This window comes from Telopea speciosissima, chromosome 11 (assembly GCF_018873765.1).
Source record: "Telopea speciosissima isolate NSW1024214 ecotype Mountain lineage chromosome 11, Tspe_v1, whole genome shotgun sequence".
Classification (NCBI taxonomy): domain Eukaryota; kingdom Viridiplantae; phylum Streptophyta; class Magnoliopsida; order Proteales; family Proteaceae; genus Telopea; species Telopea speciosissima.
In genome coordinates, this window is record NC_057926.1 from 41,365,170 (window position 1) to 41,389,782 (window position 24,613).

Consider the following 24,613-nt stretch of genomic DNA (forward strand, 5'->3'; position numbering starts at 1 on the left):
ATGAATAATATGTCAGATTTCCAACAATATGCAGCCTGAAAAGTGGAAACAAAGAAAACAAGTCAAATACATTAATTAAAAATGTTAAAATAGATAAGAATGTAGAACGAAGGCAGAGAAAGACTTACCAGTTAAATTAGAGAGGGTCGAGAGGTATAGTCGCAGTCTCGCAGAGGTTCAATTCAAATGAGAACTAGAAGGAAGTCAAAAGTATTGGGTTGCAGAAATTGCAATAGCGGCGAGCAATAACTCCATCAAGTCGTCAACGTCAAGGGTTCGATTGAGAAGGTGTGGAGGCGTGGAGACGATGACAACAGGGAAAATGAGAATATAAAAGGGGTTGGTACGTTTTTAGGGTTAGATTGGGATATTGTTGGGGTTTAGCGACTAGGGTTTGGGTATTTTAGGAACAATACATGTAATTTAAGGGTAATTGAGTAAATAGGTTGAAGACAGGCTGTAAGCGGGAGCAGTATTTTATCCTATAATGGGTAATTTAAAATTCAAAATCGAATTGAGGCCATAATGGGGGTAATTTCAAATTCAAAAGCTAACTAAAGGGCTAAAGCAGGGTCAAAATCAGGGTCGGGCTGAACCCAAGGTCTCAACCCGGACCCGACCCGACCCTGACTCAAGGCCATGAATTTCTGGCCCTAACCCGCCCTCAGGGCCAGAAATCTTAAGCCCAGGCCCTGTTCGGGCTCAGGGCGGGTCAAGGCGGGTCAGGGCCGACAGGGCCAAATTTGTACCCCTAATTCCAACAATGGATACATGAAGGAGAGATAAGGATGTGGCGTAGAAGGAGAAAAGGTTGGGTGGGGAGGCAAAGGTTAAGGGTTCTCCAGACATTAAAGGAGTGTCGAGGGATGTGGCCTTTGAACCAAACTAATTTGTGCCAAAGAACGGAGGGGCCATGTGGTTTGACAAAATCCCAAGCAGAGTGGGAGCTAAAAATACCATTAGGGGAGGGGAGCCAAATGACTTTGTCCAAATGAGAGGGATGGGGCGGGGGAGGGGAGAGAGGCCCAGACTTAGGGGTGTTTTGGGTATTTTATTATTATCTATGGGTGTTTATGTAATGTTTAGATTACTCATTATTCTTCACTGTAAATTTGTAATTTTACTACTTTAGGCTTTATTAATACATTGGGGAGTCTTGGCTTGGAGTTACAAAAGCCACAACTCTCTTTTCTCCTCTCTCTCTCTCTTCTTCTGCTTCTCCTCTTCGTCCTTACTTTCATATGTACTGATCTCTCTTCTTTGGTATTGCTACATCTGCGATGACCAAAAGGGTTTATGGACATACATTGGAGGGTATACGATTGAATTTGGGTTTGAAATTTGACATGTGGCCAATCCACACCATTCCCTTGATTTCCAACAATCAGAATTGCCACATCACTCTTTTATATGGAAGAATGAAGTGCATCTGTGATTTAATCCTGGGTTCTAAAAACCTGGTTCAGAACGCACACTCAATCAAAAAACTCCAAGTTGTAAAAGGGAATGGCAGTTTTGTAAATAACCATAAGGGCTACTAAGGGAGATGAATAGGGAAGGGATACCAAAAGAATTAGTATTTATTGATCAGGGGCAGACTAGGCAATGATAATAAATAAAGGATAAACATAGAATTGAAGATAAAGGGGAGTAAATCTGGAATTAAGGAGATAGGGCAACTCACGATTTGAGGTTGTCTTCAACCTCTTGGTAGTCAATATACACAGAAACAGCAAAGCCTGGTTCGACTCCATGTGATCAAGTTGAACAAATGGAGTTGGAAGGGCTTGAAATTTAACAGGTATGTTGCTAACTCATTAATCTGTTAAATCCAACACACAAACCTGTGATTCAGCAACTTCAAGAATCACAATAATCACCTGAAACAATGGCTGGCGGAAGAATGAGAACCAGGTTTGACTCCCAATCGATATTTCACAGTTCTAATAGAATTCCAGCCTAGGATTTTGCAGGTAGGGTCATCTATGGAAGGGAAATGTATACCCTCAATGTAAGGCCCAAAGGTTTAGGATCCAAGGAGTTCTAACCACTCTGTTTCTCAACCCCAAGTGTCGTCAACGACAGGGAATAGGGAAAAACAGAAAAAAGAAAGGGAATGGGGAAAAACAGAAAAGGGAAAGGGAATGAGGAAGAATAAATGGAAAGGGCAGAGGGAAGAAGGGCGAGGTATCATACGAGAGAAGAGAGGAGGGAACCATCAACCGATTGGCTGCCTAGGCCACACAGGGACACTCAAACATAACTCAACTCTTCATGCTCAGTCCGCCACTGAATTGTTTGTTACATGCATATTTATAAAAAATAAATTGCACCCAACAAGGAAACTTGAGGCAAACTTAAATAAGGAAACTAGCTAGAACCTAGCTAGACCCCATGCCCCAAATGTCATTTGGCACAAATTAATCTGGTTCAAAGGTCACATCCCTAGACATAGCTTTCTAGCCTGGAGAGCCCTCAGACTTTGCCTCCCAACCCAAGCCTTCCTTCTTCACAGAAGAATCCCGTTTCCCCCTCCTGTATCCTTTGCTGGACTGACCATGAAGACATAGACCACCTATTTTTTGACTGCCCCTTCTCTTCTACCATTTGGAAAAAAGCCCTTTCTTTTATTTGGCCTCGCAAAAGGAGACCTCTCCCCTTTGCTAGAGAGTGGCTATGGTTGGACATGAGCTTTTCTGGGCAAACTATATGCGACACTACCGGCAAGCTTGTTTTTGGTGCCGCCCTTTATCACATTTGGATGGAAAGGAACCTTAGGAGATGGACATTCAATTCTTGTTCGTTCAACTTGATTTGGAAAGCCATCTTCTTTGATGTCTCCTCCAAGCTTCGTGTTTTGCCTTTGAAGGCCCTCCCGGACACCCCAAGGAACAGGCATATTGTTGTATCATGGGGTTTAGATAGCTCTTTTTTGAGGACCCGCTAGTTGGTTCGCCTCCCCTTCCCCCCTCTTTCCCCTTTGTGTATTCCCCCCCTTGTTGTCCTTTTTCTCCTCTTTGGTAATACATTATTTATTCACCCAAAAAAAAAGAAAAAAAAAGAGGAAACTAAAATTGGAATACTCTTTGCATCAAATCCCTACCCCAGATAAAAGATTACTTTAAAAAGTAAATCTCCCTAAATATTCCACTGAACCAATAATCCAATTTGGAATCGGTTCCTTGTGGTCTAGGAATCCCAACGGGTCAAACCAAGTATTTGCATCAATTCCCTAGTGTTGAGAAAAACTTGACCTCGAATTTTGTATAAGGGGAAAATATAGAAGAGCTTGGGAGAATGTCTCATACTCCACACCAGTATCACGAATCAAGTTTGGAAGATTAAACGTTGATAGCGTATCCTCATCTTGAAATATATGGGGAATAATAAACTCAATATGTAGAACATCCATCTTTAAAGTAGAGTTTGTTGTTGTTTCACCCATATTAATCATCTCGTCCCCCTTTACCATTCCTTCTTGTCCCATAGCAGAGCAATCTTTCTCTTGTGATGACCCTTTTGACTCTTCTTGTGGCTGCATTGTTGGTGTCACCTCCTTTGATTCCAAGCATACTTTGTCAACCAATATTTTAGAAACAAAGGTCTGTCATAGTTGAGAAGGCTTTACAATGCATGAATTGCTATTGCAATACTACACCTTTTTCGCTCTTCCAACCATCCTCTTACATCTAGTGGTGCGGTATCAATGGGCTCCCAAAATCCACAATCAAAGCAATGGAATCTCTCTTCTGTGCTTTCTTATGGAAAGGAAAAGAGTCTTTCAAATTCCTCCACCCAATTAGCTGGGCAGCCACCTGCCTTCCCAAATCAGAAGGAGGGCTTGGCATTCGTGGAATCCATGATTATAACGTTGCGGGCCTTCTTAAGCTAATCTAAAAAATCTCCACTAAGCAGGACTCAATTTGGGTCAATTGGGTCAACTCCTATCTCCTAAAAAATGACTCCATTTGGATTGCTCCCCAGCCTGTTGATCCCTCTTGGGTCTGGTGCAAAATCCTTCTCCTCCGTCCCTTAGCCCTTAGTGCCACCTCCTCTGTGATCGCTGATGGGACCTCCATCTCCCTCTAGTTTGATCCTTGGCATTCCTAGGAGTCCTTTACAACCTCTTAGGTGCTCGTGAGGTCTACTCTTCTGGTATCCCTAAATCTGCCCCTCTCCTCATTCATCTCCCATGGCTCTTGGTCCCCCCCTCCCCTTTCCCCCGGTCTTTCTCAGGTCTGGGCCTCTCTCCCCCCTTCCCCCCACCCCTCCTGTTCGGACAAAGTCATTTGGCTCCCCTCCTCCAATGGTATTTTTAGTTCTAGTTTGCTTGGAATTTTGTTAGATCGCATGGCCCCTCTGTCCCTTGGCACAAATTAGTTTGGTTCAAAGGCCACATTCCTCGTCACACTTTCACTGTCTGGAGAACCCTTAATCTTTGCCTCCCCGCACAATCATTTCTCCTTCTTTGCCACATCCCTATCTCCCCTTCATGTATCATTTGCTGGAATGTTGTTGAGGACGTCGATCACCTCTTCTTTTCTTGCCCCCTAGCCTCCACTATTTGGAGAAACCCTTAGCCTCCATTTGGCTTTGTAGTAGGCGTCCCCTATCATTTTCCTGGGAGTGGTTATGGCTTGACATGTCCTTTTCAGGTAGCTCTATCTATGATATCGCCGGCAAGCTTGTGTTCGGGGCTGCTATCTCTCATATTTGGATGGAGCGGAATCTTCGAAGATGGACCTCCAACTCCTGGTCTATTGACTCTATTTGGAAAGCCATCTTCTTCGATGTCAGCTCTAGACTTCATATGCTCCCTCATGGCTCTCTTATAGATTCCCCAAGAAACAGACTCATTGTTGTTACCTGGGGCCTAGATTCTTCTCTTTTGCAGTCTCCTAGCCCGGCTTCCTAGGCCTTGTGACTTGTATAGCTTCCCCCTTCTCTTTACTTGTGTATTCCCCTTCCCCCCTTTTTTCCCCTCCCCTTTTGGGTTTTGGTAATGAATTTTTATTCACCAAAAAAATAAAAAATAAAAAATGATGCTTTCGGAAGATTTAAATATCTCACAATAAGCACCATTATAATATTGGGAAATTGAGAATTTGACAAAGACATCATCTTCAGATTCAATAATGATTCCGTTGGTCATTGATAACATCTCACCACAGACCACGAGATGAAATTATCACTCTGCCCGTCATATATGAGTAAAATAACAGTTTTTGTATTGCGCAAACGAACTCTGGTTTTGAAAACGTAGATATCCATGGCCAGCTTTGCTTTGATACCAAATGATGCAATCTGGGGTTCCAAAAACCCAGTTCAGATCGGTTATGGGCCTACCCAATCAACAAATCTCCATTTTGTAAATTAAAAGGAGTGCAGTTTGGTAAACAACCAGAAATTAAAGGGCTACTAAGGGAGATGAAAAGGAATGGATACCAAAGGAATTAGTTTTTATTGATCAGGGGCAGACTAGGCAATAATAATAAATAAAAGATAAGCATAGAATTGAAGATGAAGGGGAGGGCAAATCTGGAAATAAGGAGATAAAATTCAAAGACAACTCACGATTTGAGGTTGTCTTCAACTTCTCGGTGGTCGATATACACAGAGCCAGTGGTGCCTGGTTTGACTCCAGGTGATTGAGTTCAATCAAACGAACTAGGATGGACTTGAAAATTAACAGGTATTTTGCTAATGCATCAATCTGTTAAATCCAACCTACAACCCTATGATTCAGTAATTTGAAGACTCATAATAATCAACTGAAACAATGGCTGGCGGTGAATGAGAATCAGGTTTGGTTCCCAATCGATTTTTCACAGTTCCAATAGAATTCCAGCCAAGGACTTTACAGGTAGGATCGTCTATGGAAAAAAAAGGTATATCCCCAATGTCAGGCACAAAGGTTTAGGATTCAAGAAGTTCTAAACACCTTGTTTCTCAACCCCAAGTATTGTCAATGATAGGGAATGGGTCTGGGGCCACATATGCCTTTGGAGAAAGCTTGTTTGATTCAAAGGCCATATTCCCTGCCACAGCTTTTGTGTCTGGAGAGCTCTCTCATATTGCCTCCCAACTCAGTCGTCTTTCTTCGACACCAGCATATTCCTGTGTCCTCTTCTTGCTGTCTTTGCTAGAACACCACTGAAGATCTTTATCACCTCTTCTTTGAATGTGCATTCTCCTCATCCATTTGAGTAGGAGTTCTGGAAAGATGTTGGCCTAAGAGGAGAAGAATTCTTCCCTTCAACAGAGAGTGATTATGGGTGGACCTGTGCTTTGTTGGAAATACGGTCTGTGACATGATTGGGAAGCAAGCTTGCTTTCAAAGCGACCATATCCTCCATTTGGATGGAGTGTAACTTCAGGAGATGGACCTCCAACTCTAGATCTCTTTGTCAGATTTGGGATTCCATCTTTTTTGAAGTCAATTGCAAAATTTCTAGGTCCTCCCCTAGTTGTATTACCTCTCTAAGGAACATGCATATTGTTGTATCCTGGGGTCTTCCCTCTTCTTTGCTCTCCCCATCCCCTTGAGGGGTGCTTCTCTTGTATGTAGCATTGTTTTTCTCTCTTGCCCCCCTTGGGGGTTCCCTGTTTTTTCTCCTGCTTTGGTAATAAATATATTATTCACCCAAAAAAAAAAAAAAAACACAGGGAAAAAAGGAGAATACAATATACGAGGTCGGACTTGGAGAATAGAGGAGAGACCCCAATAGTTAACAATTAGCCTATTTAGGGGTCCCTACACAAGAGGAAGGGACAGCATCAATCTTGGCTTTAACTTCAAAGGAGATGGAGTCCCAGATCTGCTGAAAGGACCGAGACTTGGAGGTCCATCGACGGAGCTTGCGCTTGAACCAGATGTGGTGGATAGCGACAGTGAAAGCCAGCTTACCGACCAAATCACAACAAGATATCCTTGCAAAGGACATGTCTACCCATACCCATTCTCTGTCAAAAGGCAGGATGCGACGACTTCGGGGCCAGCACTTGAAGAGGAGGCCTTTCCAGAGTGAGGAAGAGAAAGCACAATCAAAGAAAAGGTGATCCACATCCTCACAAGCAGCCCAACAGAGGCAGCAATTAGGAGGGATGGGAATCTGCCTCTTGATGAGAAATGATTGCGTAGGAAGGCAGCAGACAAAGCTCTCCAGAGTCCAGACTGAGAAATTGTGACAGTGAATATGCCTAGAGAACCAGACAATTCCGCTCGAAACTGAGGAGGGACCCCGAGCCTTGATAAGATCCCAGGTAGACTTGGCACTGAACAACCCCGAAGAGGAAGCTGACCACGAGATCAAGTCACCACTACTAGAACAACTCAACTTTCCATTCTCATTCAACTACTGAATCATTGGTTACAAGCATATTTATAAAAAAGAAATTGCGCCAACGAGGAAACTTTAAGCAAACTTAAACAAGGAAACTAAAACTGGAATATTCTTTGTATCTAACCCCTACCCAAAATAAAAGATTATATCAACGAGTAAATCTCCCTAAATATCCTACTGAGCCAATAACCCAGTTTGGAATTGGTCCCTTGTGGTCTAGGAATCCCAATGGGTAAAACCCATCCAGCCAAGTATTTGCATCAGCATGTCCACCAACTCCATGCGTAGGTTGTCATCCACGAAAACTTTGTCATAATTTATAGTTATAGGTAGCTTTGAAATATGTTAAGGTTGTTTGTTTTCACTTTTCTTCTATTTCTATATTTATATTTTTCTTATAAATAGATAGATTTTATTTCAGGTCTTATCTATCTTAATGAGTTAGAATCGCCAACATTCTTCAAACACTTTATCTATTTATTGGTCCTAGTAATGCCAAAGTCAACTGAATGCTTGAAGCAGTTATAAGGGGGGGGGAAGGTTGAACATTTTTCTTAAAATCTTTATAACACATGATACCATGTTTCATTTGATCATTTATATGTTATAGTTATACTCTTGTAATGTTTATCTATTTATATTTTTCCTAAGCCATTATTATATATATAGATATCTGTTTATGGGACCTTTGTACGTCTCTACACTTTTGTAAGTTAGTCAATAGTTAATGGATTTCACTAATAGGTTAAGGTTCTTTGGTTTCACTATTCTTCTATTTATATTTTGGGAGAGCGTTGTCTGTGGGGGAGCGCAGGGGCCATGGGCGTGCAGCAGCCAATGGGAGCACGCGTGCTGGCATCTCGGGGGGCAGAATTTCCGCCTTTCATGGGGGACGGGGCGGTCATTTCACCTCCCACTGTGTCTGGGCGTGGCCTGAGCCCCCCCCCCCCCCCCCCAACGGAGAACATGTTCCCTTATATTTTTGATAACTATATTTTTAGTTTAGGACTTTGTTGGTTTTATAAGTTAGAATTACCAACATTCTTCGAACACAGGATGATCTACTTTACTGGTTGGTCCAAGTTATTGCAAAGTCATGTTATATGGTTATATAGTGGGGTCCCTCATTTGTTTATATTGCTATGTTCCTTGATTGGTAACATTTTGCTTGGCATTTGTTTATCTTTATCCTAACCTTCTTTGTTGTTAAGTTTATTAAATTTTGTTTGACTAAATCTTTTGATTGGGAATTCTCTTGACAGAGGCAAACTGTACTAGTCCAAGATGAGAATCAGCTTTTGGAAAATGCTCTCCGAACATTGCTTCAAGAATTGGTGGTATGTTACTAACCAACATCTGCCTAGTGCAGTCGGTGAGCTGTGGTGCGCTTCATGCCCATGCTCACCAGGAGGTCTCGAGTTGAGTCTCCTGGCTGGAACCTTCCCCCCTCCCTATTCCCTATGTTACCAACGAGTAGCGAGAGGAAGACAAATATACTTTTGCACATAGTTGTCAAGGCAATTAGGCAACCCAAGGCCTGGAGGGCTGCCTAAGCGCTTAGGCAACAAGGTGCCCTAGTATTTTTTGTTATGTATCCATTATATCAACTATTCTAATTATTGGCCCTATCACCATGAACTCAGGTTTTGGTTCACTCTTTTTTTAATGGCCAGGCAACATATCTTCAACGTATGATAAGTTGTCAACTATTCTAATTATTGGCCCTATCACCATGAACTCAGGTTTTGGTTCACTCTTTTCTTAATGGTTAATTTTATTAACTGCGGAAAAATGATATACCATTAAATGAAAGAATTAAATAATACACATGCAGCAAGGAAGTGCCCCCTCAACAGTTTAATGACCAGACCATTCCAACAACCTGAATACCACATAAGGCAACAGAAAGGAAGGAACAAAACCCTCAACACTGCTCCCAATTATTTAGCATCAACTACATGCAATAACAGCAGCCCCAGAACTCCCAACTACAAAACTTGCTGCAATGAAGTCTCCAACATCTATAACTAATTTCCATGTTTCTCCCCCCCTGAAAAAAAAATTGAAAAAAGAATTAGCTTCTTCGTTTCTATCTGTTGGAACCGCTTCCTCTAAACGTCCGACCTTGTAAGAAAGGGTGGAAACAATATGTATATCAAACAGGAGCTCTAACACAGCGGACTATCCAAAAGGGGGCACAGGTGGATAAATAATTTCAACACCTGCCCGCTCCCAGGGGGATTCGATACCGTGACCCCTACCTGCTCTGATACCATGTTGGAACCGCTTCCTCTAAAAGGCCGACCTTGTAGGAAAGGGAGGAAACAATATGTATATTAAACAGGAGCTTTAACACGGCGGACTAATCAAAGGGGGACACAGGTGGATAAATAATTTCAACACTATCTTTGCTTTAGTTGAATAGAGAAATAATCTCCACTGCTTGACTTAAGCCATAGATCAACTCTCAGAGCAGAATACTTTGGTAGTTTTTCTCCTTAGCTGGAGAAGTGATTCTGGAAGGAAATGGAAGGACGGGTACTCAAATTTAAAGTTAGAAACAATTCCACAACACATGCAGACCTAGTAGCAATCTTACTGGATTGGCTTTCGAAAGCCAAGCATTTCAAGATAACGTATCTGAGTTTGGAGATAACTAGTGTTTGAATTTTGTTCATGTTTGTAGACATTTATCAATCTTAAAACTGATGATTGGTTTAGGAAGGAACAGCAGTAGTGGAGGGGTTGATTATTCTAATTGATGATCTATAAAGGGGAATCAACAAGGATCATATCTCTGTCCAAATAAGGCCAGATCAATGTACTGAAACTTGCAGTAAGCATTGGAATATTGAACCCAAAAGAAGGGATCATCATGGACTGATTTGAAATTTATCAACGAGTATCCCCACAAGCTGAATCAGTGGCTCGATTCTACATTGCTAGCCATTGGATTGGGTTTTTTAATTTGGGACAAAAATATTTCAGATAATTGAGTTATTTCATCACTTTTTTTTTTTTTGAAGGTCAAAGTGTACCTGTTTTGCATGATCTGGTGTGGGGTTTGAAAGCTTATTTAGTTACCCATCAATGAGATTGAAATTTTTTATTTTTGGGTACTTTAACTAGTTTAGGAGTTCTTAGTCATTTTTTTGGGGTGAATAAATAATTCATTACCACATTTGGATGGAACGTAACCTTAGAAGATGGACGTCCAACTTCCGCTCTTTTGACAAGATTTGGAAGGCCATCTTCTTTGATGTTTCATCTAAAGCTTATTCCCTCACCCTGAGTAGTGTCTTGGATACTCCAAGGAACAGGCTGATTGTTGTCTCCTGGGGTCTCCCTACCACCATTCTTCGCCCTAGCTAATCTTTAGCTTCGGCTTGTTGGCCCTCGGGCTTGTATATTCCCCCCCCCTTTTTTCTTCGTAATTTAAATTTTCATTCATCCAAAAAAAATAAAAATTCATTACCATGAGAAGAAAAAAGAAATTCAAAGGGGCCCCCAACGAGGGAAATAAATTGTGACAGATAAACTATCTAAACAAGGCCAAATCCTCAGGAAATTGGGGAAGATGCCCGCAAAATGGAGGGAGAAAAGCCATAGGAAACAACCATATGCTTGTTCCTTGGTGAATCAATTCAATGAGAGGAGATAGAGGAAAGCTTGTTACAGATATATCAAAGGAGATAGAGTCCCAAATCTGCTGGCAAGATCTATATTTGGTAGACCATTGCCTGATATTTTGCTCCCTCCATATCTGATTAATGGTGGCACTGAAGGCGAGCTTTCCCACGACATCTCTGATAGATGAGCTGACAAAGGACATGTCCCTACTCAGATCCACTCTCTTTGAAAAGGAAGTATCTTTCAACTTCTTGCCCAATATTTTGCAAGGACCCCTTTCCAAATAGAGAGAAGGGGCAACCAAAAAAGAGGTGATCAATATCTTCCGTAGGGTTCCAGCAAAAGCAACAAGAGGGAGAGAGAGATCTGGCGGTGAATAAGGAAGGACTGTGTTGGGAGGCAATTGGATAGGGCACGCCAAACAGTGAAGCTGTGGCGGGGGATATGGTATTTAAACCATACAATCTTGCGCTACAAAGCTAAATGGCCTTGATGCCGGGTAAAGTCCGAAGCCGCTTTAGAGCTAAACAGACCTGAGGAGATAGGGGTCCAAATTGCGTTATCTCTGGTGCCTTGAGGCCTTCTAGCAATGGAAGGCAAGGCATTCCAAACAGCTGAAAGCGTGGGAGACGAAGAAGCTGGAGGGGCCCAATCATCAAGACTAATAATATCTGCAACCATAGACTGTTTTGAGAGGCCTGAACTATATATGGCTTTGGCATTGATAGAATGAAGGAGAACACTCATGGGGTGCCAATAATCCAGCCAAAGGAAGGTGAAGACACCATCATCAATTTGAGTGGAGTTGGCCCCAACAACGGAGGACCAAAGCATTAGAATCTTGCGCTAGAGCCAAGAAGCATCCGTCAAGACATGGCAGTCCAAATAGAATCAGAGCGGAGGAGGCTCGAGTATACCTAATCAACTCATATATTTTTCTTCTTAGTTGCGAGCTTCCAGATCAACTTGATGATACCAGCTGAATTGACTTCTTTGATTCTTCTCTAACCAAGACCTCCTTCTTCCTTAGGGAGGCAAACAACAGCCCAGCTAAGAGGATGGAGAAATCTGGAGGTGTTAGTTCCTTTCCAAAGGAAAGCAGACATAAGAGATTCCAACTCTTTGATGGTGGACTGAGACAATCCAAAATACTGGTCTAATAAATGTAAGATGACTGAGAACTACTCTGATAAGCTCCAAGTGGCCAACATAAGAGAGAAGCTTGCCTTTTCAAAGCTGAAGCATTTTCTGGATGAGATCAAACATGGGAGTGCAGTGGTGAGCTGACAATCTGGCCGGGATCAAAGGTAAACCCAAGTACTTGACTGGAAGTTGGCCAATGGAGAATCCTGTCTTTTCAATAAAACAGGCTTTGTCAACATTAGAGACCCCAACCAAAAACAAAAGAGATTTCTCAGAATTGATGCGAAGGCCTGATAGATCCTTAAAGCACTGTAAGCAAGACAGATAGCTAGTCAAGTGAAGTGATGCTTGCTTTGGAGAAGTTCATAAGATCATCCGCGAAGGCAAGATGGGAAAACTTAACGGCCTTACGCTTAGGGATGGGAGAGATGAGCTGCTGATCTTTGCAACACTGGATACTCCTAGAGAGGACTTCGAGAGCCAGGGTGAATATGTATGGCCCTCAGAAACTTGTCACTTTCCTCAAATGGTATCTGATGCTAGAACCGCATCAGCTCAAGGATGTCCATAAGGAGAGACATAAACTTCCTATATGTCTCATTTGGAACACATCAGCAATTAGAACCCTTTTGTGTTGTGGGTGTTAAGGTGTAGAAATAGGACTGAAAGACAAAAAAGGGCCAGCGGTTGTACCTTACTCTTCCTGCACATGAGACAAACATAAGGAGAGAGTAAAAGACCTAGACGTCTTATTTAGAACACATCAGCAGTTAGAACAATTTGTGTTGTGGATGATAAGGTGTAGAAATGGGAGTATGGGACTGAAAGACAAAAGGGACAAATGAATGTGAGGGATAAAGAGAGGGTATCACCATTCACGACATTGCCAGTGTTAAAGGTATTTCTGGTATTCTTATCCTTTATTATTATTACAGGTTGCTTTGTTTTGTGAGTGTATTAGTTGTCACTCATATACTAAGGGTATTGTAACAGTGTCAAGCAAATAACTGGCAATATATAAAAGAAGTAGAACATAACCAGCAATATAAGAAGAAGAAAAGTTTAAGAGAGAAAAACTGTTGATAGGTGATAGGTTATGTGTTGCGTTCTATCGACAGCAGCAATGTATTGTTATATACTAACCAATGAAGAGTAATTACATACCTGCCTCTCACTTAACAATTTAACATAGACAATAAAATAAGAAAGGGAGGAAAAGGAAAAGACTATACTGCCCCTACACTTGCGGTAGACATAACAACTATTATTTAACACTCCACGTCAAGCTGGAGCATAGATATCACCTATGCCTAGCTTGGAACAGCCTTCAAGAAATGCAGGCTGAATCAATGCCTTGGTAAACATACGTCCCAGTTGGCTACCGGTACCAACAAATGGTATGCTATCAATCCCTTAATAACCACATCTCTAACAAAGTGATAAACAACCTCAATGTGTTTGGTCCGTTCATTGAAGGTAGGGTTGTTGGTGATATTGATAGCTGCCTGATTATCACAAAACATATCAACTGGCTTGGTAATTGGAAACCTAAACTCTTGAAGAAGTGATTTCAACTACAATAACTCAGCTGCAGTATGAGCCATAGCTCTGTACTCAGCTTCAACACTTGATATAGCATTAGTGGTCTGTTTCTTACTCCACCAAGTAACAAGCTGTCCCCCCCAACAGAAGTACAATATCCAATAGTAGATCTCCTATCATCCTGAGTACCAGTCCAATCAATGTCTGAATACCCAACAAGATCAACATCTTTCTTAGGTCTGTATATAAGACCCTTTCCTGGAGCACCTTTAAGAAAATGTAAAATTCGATAGGCTGCCTCCCAATGAGCCTGTTTGTGCGTCTCCATAAGCTGAATGATAACTCCAATTGCAAAAGAATATATGGTCTGGTTACAGTAAGATAAATAAGTTTTTCCACAAGCCGCATGTACTGATGTTTATCTGCAAAATTTATCATCATCATTATCCCCAAACTTCTGATGTGGATCCATAGGTGTATCAGCTGAGAAGCTAACATCCCAATCTTAGACAGAAAATCCAACATTTACTTCCTCTTAGAAAGACAAATGCCTTTGCTACTCCTCAATCCTCACAACCATAGTTCGAGTCTTGGTTTCGGGCATGATTTCGGTCATGGTTTTGGTCAGGCCTGAACCTGAGTTGTCTCAGCCAAAACCCGAGATTTCGGTCGAGATATTGTATTTTTTTCCTTTCAAATTTTGGTCCTTGGTTTCGGTGGCCATACGACCTAATTAGACCATGAAAGTTACAGGACAATGTATTTTAGGCACTATAAACATAGTTGAATCCTTCAATTTTAAAAAATCTAACCCAAAATGGTAGTTTGACTTTGGACCCTAGGTTGGTAGTCTACATTGTATATATAAAACTGATATGGCCTATTTCACACAATCTTTAGTACTAGAAAACATATAATTGAATTAAAAAAACTTAATTAAGAATTAAGAATGAAAAGACATCAAATGATAAACCATTAAATAAATCATACATCAAACATTATTTGATATAAAGAGTGACATATATAAGAGTGAACAATACAAGCAACAAGTCAGTGAGTCACCTAGTATCGGAACAAGTGCAAGACCGGGTCAAAACCACTAGAATTTTGCTGATGCCGAATCAATTTTTCTTCGACTGAATCACAAAAGCTGGCCCTGTCATAGTATGGCAGAAGAAACGCTTGAAGTTAGCCATAGTAGCCCCTATAGATGGAATCGTCAACATCCTCAAGGTACCCTAACCTACGGTATATATCTCTGAACTGTGTAGAACTCGAGCGAGAGCCACTGCTATTGGATGGTGCATGTGGATCTGGAACTGGCATGTATAGCTGGCTGGCCGGGAACCCGAAAATGCTGTCGACAAAACCTGACGCAGTGCGTGACCGACCCTCATACTCAAAGACAAAGGGTAATGATGATGAGGAGCGAACCTACCCAAATTAACAATACCCAATGTGGTGACTAAAGTCAGAATTGGTGCTCCCCGTGCCATATCCATATGATGGTGCACCCTACTGCTCCCCATACATAACACTCTCCATACTCGTGCCTCCAAAACTTCCAGTCAAGCTCCTTGATGTCCATGGCCTCTAGTGCATCACCCTTCTCCCCAGGTGGTGGTATGAATTGGTGACGCAGGCCTCTTGAGTAGCCTGTAGGCCCTGCATGTGTGAGGGCACGTGCACCGTGGTCTTCATCCTGTGTGGCATGAGTATTGAGTCTCGCTTGTGAAGCGCACTAGCTCTGGCTCAAGCTGGTACTGGTACCTCTCGCGCATCCCCCCATCACCCCCACCCCCACCCCCACCATCACCATCACCATCACCATCACCATCACCATCATTGGAATGCGACTACTCGAGGTCCTCCTCATAATCCTGGCCAGCCTGAGACTCGAAAGGTGGGGTGTTTGTGAATGCACACGGCCCTAGCAAGACAACATATACTCGTCCACAGCGGTTCCCATTTGACTAGCTATCTCGGGGTCGGGCCTATCCCTGGCTTGATCCATGACAAGCTCACTTCGATCCTTCACCCACTGGTATAAGGGATCCTCATCATCATCTGAGTCAATTTTAAAAATGTTGTCAAGCTCGATTGGGTCACCCTCAATGACTCGGCGTATGTGTTGCATCCTTGGTCTCATGTTATAATGCACATACACCAACTGCTCCAGTCGTTTGTGACCTAGTTAGTTCCGCCTCTTAGAGTAGGTCAATGAGAATGTATTCCAGTTGCGCTCAAATTTGTAGGCTGAACAAGTTTGAGAAAGCACCTTGATTGCTATCTTTCTCAAGTTAGGTGAGTCTTTCCCATAGAGCACCCAACTACAATTTAGAATATTAGGATTACTTGAAGATATATGTATTCAATGCAGACAAGATGCCAGGTCTTGGGATCAAATCCTGCCTTCAATTTGCCTGTATGTGCCTCCCCCTCCTCCGTGCTGTGGCGCTAATAGATTAGGTCAATGTAAATAGGCCCAGAAAAAAAAAAAAGGAAAAAGAAAATAACCTGTGTATGTCCTCCCCCAAATTATTGAGAATAGTGGGGGGAGGGGGAAAGAATCTTGAAATCAATTTTGTTATAGAGAATACTGCATGTGCAAACCTGGCTGGTACACCTTGACTTTCCTCCGCCATGTATCTCGAGGCCCTTCATCTGGATTTAATGGTTATTCTGTTTCTTTATTGACCTTGGTCCAAAGGATGAATCGACCTGATGTCTTAATCTGGATTCTGGGTCTGACATCTGGTTTAGAACTGGTATAAATAATAAATCTGAAAAGGTTTACAAAACAAGAACTAATGTTATGGAGTTGGTTTGGCTTTATATTCATGTCTCATATTGATCTGTTGATTAAGATAATATATATTTTCTTGTTATCTGATATCTTGTTGTATGGACGTGATTATGGTTTGAGTATGCCGTTCTATATTACATCTACCTAAAGAGGCATGAGAAACTAACAGAATTGTATTGGTTTTGGTTTTTACTCACGTACCAAAGTTTCTTGTTGCATTGGAAAGTTGCAACCCAAAGTAAGCATGGTTGAATAAAAACTTTTCTCCACTAATGCGGACAGCGATGCGTTTTTTCCTTTTATTTGGTTATTGTCAAGCTATTCATGTTGCTCTCAAGCTATTTCTTATATCCATTATTTTGGATTCTTCCTAATTAACTTTTTTATTCTTTGACCTCTTTTTATCCTTTCAATGTGCAGTCTTCTGCAGTTAATTCAGGGGAACGGATAATGCAGTATAATGAATCAATTGATAACAAGGAAAGGATTCAGGGTCAAATACCATGCCTTCTAGGTCAGTACAGTACATGTTAGTTGATGCCAAATGGAAAGTCTTATTTGGCATAAAATAATTTTATTTGGAAGAAGGGTAATTATGACAGAAGGGTAATCCTATTTGGGTAACATCAATACTTAAGAGCTTAAGCTTTTAAGTAAGAAGCTTCAACATTTTTGTCTTCTTTGCTTTTCGGCTATACACTAAATGTTTCTTCCCCATATCTTGTCTTTCAATTTTCATCAATCCCCATGTTTCATGTTCGACAACCCTCCTCTAATCCCCAATTCCTAATTCCCTTTCTTCCTCAATATTGATAGTTTTTCCAGTAAAAAAAGAAGGGTAAATTACACTGCCACCCCCTGAGGTTTGTATTAAATACAGAACAACCCCCTGTGTTTTTAAATTATACAGCCACACCCCCTAAGGTGTGGTTAGTTGTTACAGACAGCCCCATTCCGTTATATCATTCCCGTTAAGTGTACGGTGTTGGTAATTCATGGCTTAAAATGACTGACATACCCCTAATTGTTCAATTTTTTTCTTTTTTCTAATTTTACCTTTGAAATAGACTTAATGGGGCCCACCCCATCACCATCCCTTCTTCTTCTCTGCAACCCCACTGGCCCCACCACCTGTTGCAACCTAACCCACCCGCCCCTACCCCCTGCAACCTAACACCAACACCACCACCACCACCCCCACCCCACCCTCCCCTCCCCAATCCAAGGGCACCGAAACCTTCCCCAAGAATCTCCTAGAGTTAACACCGCAGGTAGTACCTCTACGACCAGTGTAGATAGAAATCTTAAGACAAGGCTTCGCAGCAAAAATGGACTTGGCAGCGAGCTTCTCCAGATCTGCTTTGCTCAAGTCGAAATTGGCAGCAAGGGTTTGAGTTTGACCATTAGGAAACTGAGTCTCGGATGAGATCAGAGGGGCGATCGAGGTCTGCAGAGGGAAGTTCTTGAGCCTGATCTTACATAAACATGGAGACGAAGCCGGTTGAACGCCAGAACGAGCGGGCTTCGAGGCTACCGGGATCTTCAGAGCAAGATTTCCGACGAGAAGTCGCACAAAAGGACAGGGATCCATGTGTCCTTCCGGCGAGTGTTTGCTAAATAGACTTTAAAAAAAGAGCGATCTTCTCTTCTTCACTGTGGTGAGTCATCTTGTTTAGCCGGTGAGAACAGAGGAGTGAAGAAGACAGGAGTAGTCGTAATGGCAAATTCCCACTTACAAATGTACACCAAATCTCATAATGTGGCAGTTGAATATGTTTGAAAAAGTAAGTTTTTTCTTCAAACCATAGTTGTGAAGGCAACCCAAGGTGGAGGGACACCTAGGCAACAGGGCGCTCTACAGAGGGGAAAGATCTCACTCACTTTTATTAAACGCGGATTCTTAGCAAGCTCTGGACACGAATCCATGTGCTTCTTCCAATCCAGATCTAGCTATTAAAAAACAAGATACAATCGTTTCTCACAGTGTTCTACATCCTGTAACCTATTATCCAGAATCATTTAACAACTTGCAATGAAAAAAGTCAATTGACAGGAGTAGTTGTTTTTATGGGAAAGGAGAAGAGGGTTCCGTGCAGTAGGGTCGCTAAGATGTCTGTGCTGCAACAGGCTGGAATAGCTGGGAACTCGAATCCATATTCCACCTTCAGAGAGTTCCTCCCTTGTAGATCGCCAGAGAGGACAGTGGAGTTTCTGGAGAAGAAAGAGGGTTTTGTACATAAGGGTAAAAGGGTAAAGTTGGAATTTCCCATTGACTATTAACAGGATATTAGAAGAGGGCAAAGTTGGTATTTAAAATGTATTATTTAACACTGTTCACTTACCGTCCACTCAGGGGGGTGTGGCTATATAATTTAGAAACACAGGGGGTTGCTCTGTATTTAATACAAACCTCAGGGGGTGGCAGTGTAATTTTCCCAAAAAAGAAAGATGGGAAAGGTCAAGACACCTCTTTACTTTTACTCTCCCCTTGAAGAGGTGGTGCCTGAGAAGAAAAAAACTGTAACAGACTCAAAAAATGTAACATCCTTAGATACCAATCGCTTCCAAGAAGGTGGATGGTAGCATTTGTAGCCTTTCTCAATAGTTGGGTAACCTAGGAGGATATATATGAGAGCCTTCTAGTCAAGTTTAGTACGGTCATACTTACAAACATGAACATAACACATGCCATAGACTTTAGGTGGACGAGAGAAAGTGGGGGTGGTAAGTGAGAGGAGTGCCAAGGGAGATTTGAAACCTAGAATGCTAGATGGAATGCAATTTATAAGGAAGGTGCTTGCAAGCAAGGCCTATTGAAAAGTTTTGGAACATGCATGCCCACAAACTTATGGTAATTTCCAACAAAATGACGGTTTTTTCTTTCAGCTACTCCATTGTATTGAGGTGTATCAACCTGCTACTTGATAAACTATCCTATTTTCATCAAAGAACCTTTGCAGCTCCCCATACATGTATTCACTCCTTTATCAGTCCTCTCAATCTTAATTCAAGTTTCAAACTGAGTGCACACCATTTGATAGAAATTTTATAAGGAAGCAAATATATCACTTTTATCTTTCAAAAGTTACACCCATGTATTGAGAGTAGTCATCAACAAAGGTAACAAAGTAGTTATAACCAAATAGAGAGGTAGAAGGAGCTGGTCCCCAAACATCAGACTGAAAACTTTGAAATGGAGAAGTAGTTATATGACCATGATAAAAGTAGTGAGATTTACAATGTGTGGCAAATTGTTAAGATTTACATTGAAGTATATATGAACTCAATACAACAAAAAACAAATTGAGGTAGGAGTTTTTTCATGACAAAAAGAGAAATATGTCTTAAACGTTTATGCCACTGCATAACATCCCAATCACATTGTCAAGTAGCAGTGCTTTTGTTTCCTCTCTTTCTTCTGTATGTATTCCTAACAATTGGCAGGAAGCTCTATCAGATGGAAAGTGGAAGGCAGCTATGATGGAAGAAATGGAGGCCTTGAAGAAAAATAACACATGGGAGCTTGTGGTTCTTCCACCTGGGAAGGAAACCGTTGGATGTAAATGGGTGTTTGTGGTGAAACAGAAGGTGGATGGCACTATGGATAGGTATAAGGCACGCCTCGTGGCCAAGGGGTTCACTCAGACATACGACATTGATTACCAGGAAACCTTTGCACCTGTTGCGAAGTTAAATACTGTTCGTGTGTTATTATCTTGTGCAATCAACCTTGGATGGGATTTGTAGCAGCTAGATGTAAAAAATGCCTTCCTAAATGGAGCACTGGATGAGGAGATGTATATGGACATTCCACCAGGTTCTCTTGTGACAGAAACCAAGGAAAAGTGTGTAGGCTGAAGCGTGCACTATATGGACTGAAGCAGTCACCTCGAGCATGGTTTGGCCGGTTCCACAAGGCCATGATTTCTGTGGGCTATAAGCAGAGTAATGCTGATCACACACTCTTTATAAAGAGGGTTGGTGAAAAACTCACTGTTCTTATAGTCTACGTTGATGACATAGTGGTTATTGGCAATGATGGTAATGAGATCAGACGGTTGAAGACCTTCCTTGGACAAGAATTTGAGATTAAAGATGTAGGGAAACTACGATACTTTCTTGGGATTGAAGTGGCCAGACCTTCTAAAGACATTTTTCTCTCCCAAAGGAAGTATGTCCTAGACTTATTGGCTGAAACCGGGTTGTTAGGCTTCCATCCTTCAGATACTCCTATGGACCCTACTGTTCGGCTCAAGGAAAAAGAGGGTGAGCCTGTTAATAAAGGCTGGTACTCGTCCTGACATTACTGTCGCCGTGAGTACTGTGAGTCAGTTTATGCATGATCCCTACTCTTCTCATATGGAGGTTGTTCTTCGTATCTTGCACTATTTGAAGTCAGCTCCTGGAAAAGGAATTCTTCTATCTACACATGGTCACCTACGGATAGAAGCATACACTGATGCTGATTGGGCTGGTTCTACAGATCGTAAGTCTATTTCTGGGTATTACTCCTTTGTAGGTGAAAATCTTGTCACATGGCATAGCAAGAAGCAGAATGTAGTTGCTCGTTCTAGTGCCGAAGCTGAGTTTTGGGCTATGGCACAAGGAATTTGTGAGTTACTCTGGCTTAAAGGTTTGCTACAAGATCTTGGTGTCCCTATTCGTCTTCCTATGATGCTGTACTGCGACAACAAGGCTAGAATCAACATAGCACACAACCCAGTACAGTATAATTGTACCAAACATGTTGAGGTGGATAGGCATTTTATCAAGGAGAAGTTAGAAGATGGGCTGATTTGTATTCCCTTTGTGACATCTGCTGATCAACTTGCTGATATCTTCACCAAGAGATTGTCTGGGAAATTGTTTCATCCCAATCTAGTCAAGTTGGGCATGATCGACATCTTTGCTCCAACTTGAGGGGGAGTGTTGAGATAGGCTACTTTACCCGATAAAGGTAATTTAGTCCTTTAGTTTATTGGTTTTATCTTTTAGTTTTTTATTTCTTTTTCTGTTTTTTCCCCCTTAGCCGATCTCTATTTGGGATTCCTAGTTGGAATGGGAATTCCTAATAGGAATAGGCAAGGGGGGCATTCCTACTTTCATTATGAATAAGTTGTAATTCTAATTATTATAAATAAAGGGGTTGGGTGATCGATTCTGGTCATTTCAAGCATTCAATTCTGGTTTTGTTAACATCTTGCTCCAAGGAAAAAACTAGTGGGATGTAAATGGGTGTTTGTGGTCAAGCAGAAGGCAGATGGTACAGTGGATCAGTACAAGGCACCTCTGGTTGCTAAAGGCTTCACTCAGACATATGGCGTAGACTACCAGGAGACTTTCGCACCAGTAGCAAAACTCAATACTGTAAGGGTATTGCTATCCTGTGCCGTGAACCTTGGATGGGATCTTCTGCAGTTGGATATGAAGAATGCCTTCCTCCATGGTGAACCGCAGGAAGAAGTATATATGGAAATTCCTCTAGGTTTTTCAAGTCATGCCACCAAGGGTAAGGTGTGTAAACTTAAGCGTACCCTCTATGGATTGAAGCAGTCACCTAGAGCTTGATTCGGTAGATTTCACAAGGCTATGCTTTCAGTGGGATACCAGCAAAGCAATGCTGATCATACCTTGTTCATCAAACGAGTGGGTGATAAGGTAACTCTCCTCATAGTCTATGTTGATGATATTGTAGTAACCGGCAAATCGGCAATGATGGTGATGAGATCAAAGAGTTGAAGCTGTTTCTTGGCCGTGAGTTTGAAATCAAGGATCTGGGGACTCTAAAATATTTTTTAGGGATAGAAGTTGCTCGCTCTTCAAAGGGCGTATTTTTGTCTCAAAGAATGTATGTCTTGGATCTACTGTCTAAAGCAGGGCTGCTAGGGTGTCATCCTTCAGACACTCCCATAGAAGCTACGACAAGACTCAAGGAGAAAGAAGGCAAACCATTTGAAAGGTCGTTATCAGAGATTGGTGGGAAAATTTATCTACCTCTCTCACACTCGACCAGACATTGCCATTGTAGTTAGTATGGTCAGCCAGTTTATGCATGACCCTCATTCCTCTCATATGGAGGCAGTCCTTCGCATTTTACGATATTTGAATTATGCTCTAGGACAAGGAATACTTTTATCTCCCAATGGTCATCTGAAGGTTGAAGTGTACACTGATGCAGATTGGGCTGGTTCAAGTGATAGGAAATCCGTCTCTGGATACTGCTCTTTTGTAGGTGGGAACCTTGTCACCTGGCGTAGTAAAAAACAGAATGTGGTGGCAAGATCCAGTGCTGAGGCAGAATTCCGTGCGATGGCTCATGGTAGCTGTGAATTGTTGTGGCTTAAGGGGCTGTTGCAAGACATTGGGGTTGCTGTCCAACTTCCAATGATGTTATATTGTGACAATAAGGCTGCCATTAGCATCGCTCGTAATCTTGTCCACCATGACTGAACTAAACATGTGGAGGTGGACAAACATTTCATCAAGGAGAAACTTGAAGCTGGACTAATCTGTGTTCCCTATGTGAAGTCTACTGATCAGCTGGCTGATGTGTTCACGAAGGGGCTGAGTGGCAAAGAATTTCATCCTTTTTTACCTAAGTTGGGCATGTGTGATATTTTTGCACCAACTTGAGGGGGTGTTAGAATATATGGGCCAGAATACCGTAGGGGTATTCTGGACCTTTCCTACTTATGTTTTTCCCTTTCTTTTTTCTGGTTCATACCATGTCAGCTATGTAAGGGCATATATGTCCATGTAATTCTGGTTCTTATCATTATAAATAAAGGGTTTAGGGAATCATATCGATTCACTTAAGCATTATTCACAAAACTGTTTTGTTACCACCAAGTTATATTGGACTGGAACAAGGCACTACACATCTAGTCACCTGTCGAAGGTATATACGTAAAATTAGGGTTTCTGAAGTAAAAAAAGCACAAGATGAAAATAGACAAGGCCCTAGGCCTAGATGGAGTCCTAATAGAAGTGTGGAAGAGCTTAGGAATCTGTGGCTTATCTTGTTAAGTTGTTTAATAAGATTATGTGCACTGAGAGAATGCCAGATGAATGGAGAAGAAGCATTGTGGTCCCAATTTACAAAAATAAAGGCGATATCCAAAGTTGCAACAACTATAAAGGCATAAACTAATGAGTCATACTATGAAATTATGGGAGAGGATTATTGAAACCCACTTGAGAAAAGAGACCACTATTTCAGAGAACCAATTTGGTTTTATGCCAGGAAGATCGACAACAGAAGCTATCTACCTACTTAGGAGACTCATGGAAAGATTTAGAGAGAGCAAGAAAGATCTCCATATGGTCTTTATTAACCTAGAGAAAGCTTATGACGGAGTTCCTAGAGATTTTATCTAGCATGTGCTACGGAAGAGAGATGTTTCAAGTAAATATGTGGACATAATTAAAGACATGTATGATGGTGTAGTGACTAGTGTAAGAACTGGGGAGGGTTAAGCTAGCAAATTCCCAATTATGGTTGGGTTATATTAAGGATCAGCTTTAAGCCCTTATCTGTTTGCGCTTATCATGGATGAGTTAACCAGAGACATCCAAGGAGAGGTTCCTTGGTGCATGCTTTTTGCTGATGACATTGTTTTGGTGGAAGAGACAATAGCTGGAATTAATGCCAAACTGGAGTTATGGAGATCAACCTTGGAATCGAAAGGTTTTAAGATAAGTAGCACATAGACAAAGTATATGTTATGTAACTTTAGCAACTCCGGGACGGAGAATGAGGGGATAAAAGTTGATGAGGTGGAGATACCCCAAAGTGACCGTTTTAGGTATCTAGGATCGATCATCAGTAAGGAATGTGATATAGAAGATGTCTCTCAAAGAATTAAAGTAGGATGGTTGATGTGGAGAGGTGCATCCAGAGTGCTATGTGATCGACGGATCCTTTTAGAACTTAAAGGAAAATTTTATAGGACAGCCATAAGATCGGTTATGATGTATGGCGCAGAGTGTTGGGCAATTAAGAAGCGTCATATAGGTAAGCGTAGCGGAGATGAGGTTGTTGAGATGGATGAGTGGCAAAACCAGAAAGGATAAAATAAGGAATGATCATATTAGAGCTGGTTTGGGAGTAGCCCCGATTCAAGATAAGCTACGAGAAAGTCGTCTAAGG

At 41.6% G+C, this 24,613-nt stretch overlaps 1 protein-coding gene across 1 annotated transcript in view; it reads left to right on the forward strand.

Moving 5' to 3' along the window:
• The window catches only part of LOC122645106 (THO complex subunit 1-like), an 82,666-nt gene that overhangs the window by 12,508 nt on the left and 45,545 nt on the right, over window positions 1-24,613 (forward strand). Inside the window, exons 3-4 of the mRNA XM_043838452.1 lie at window positions 8,606-8,680; window positions 16,885-16,978. Coding sequence (XP_043694387.1) covers window positions 8,606-8,680; window positions 16,885-16,978 — 169 coding nt within the window. The remainder of the gene's footprint in view (window positions 1-8,605; window positions 8,681-16,884; window positions 16,979-24,613) is intronic.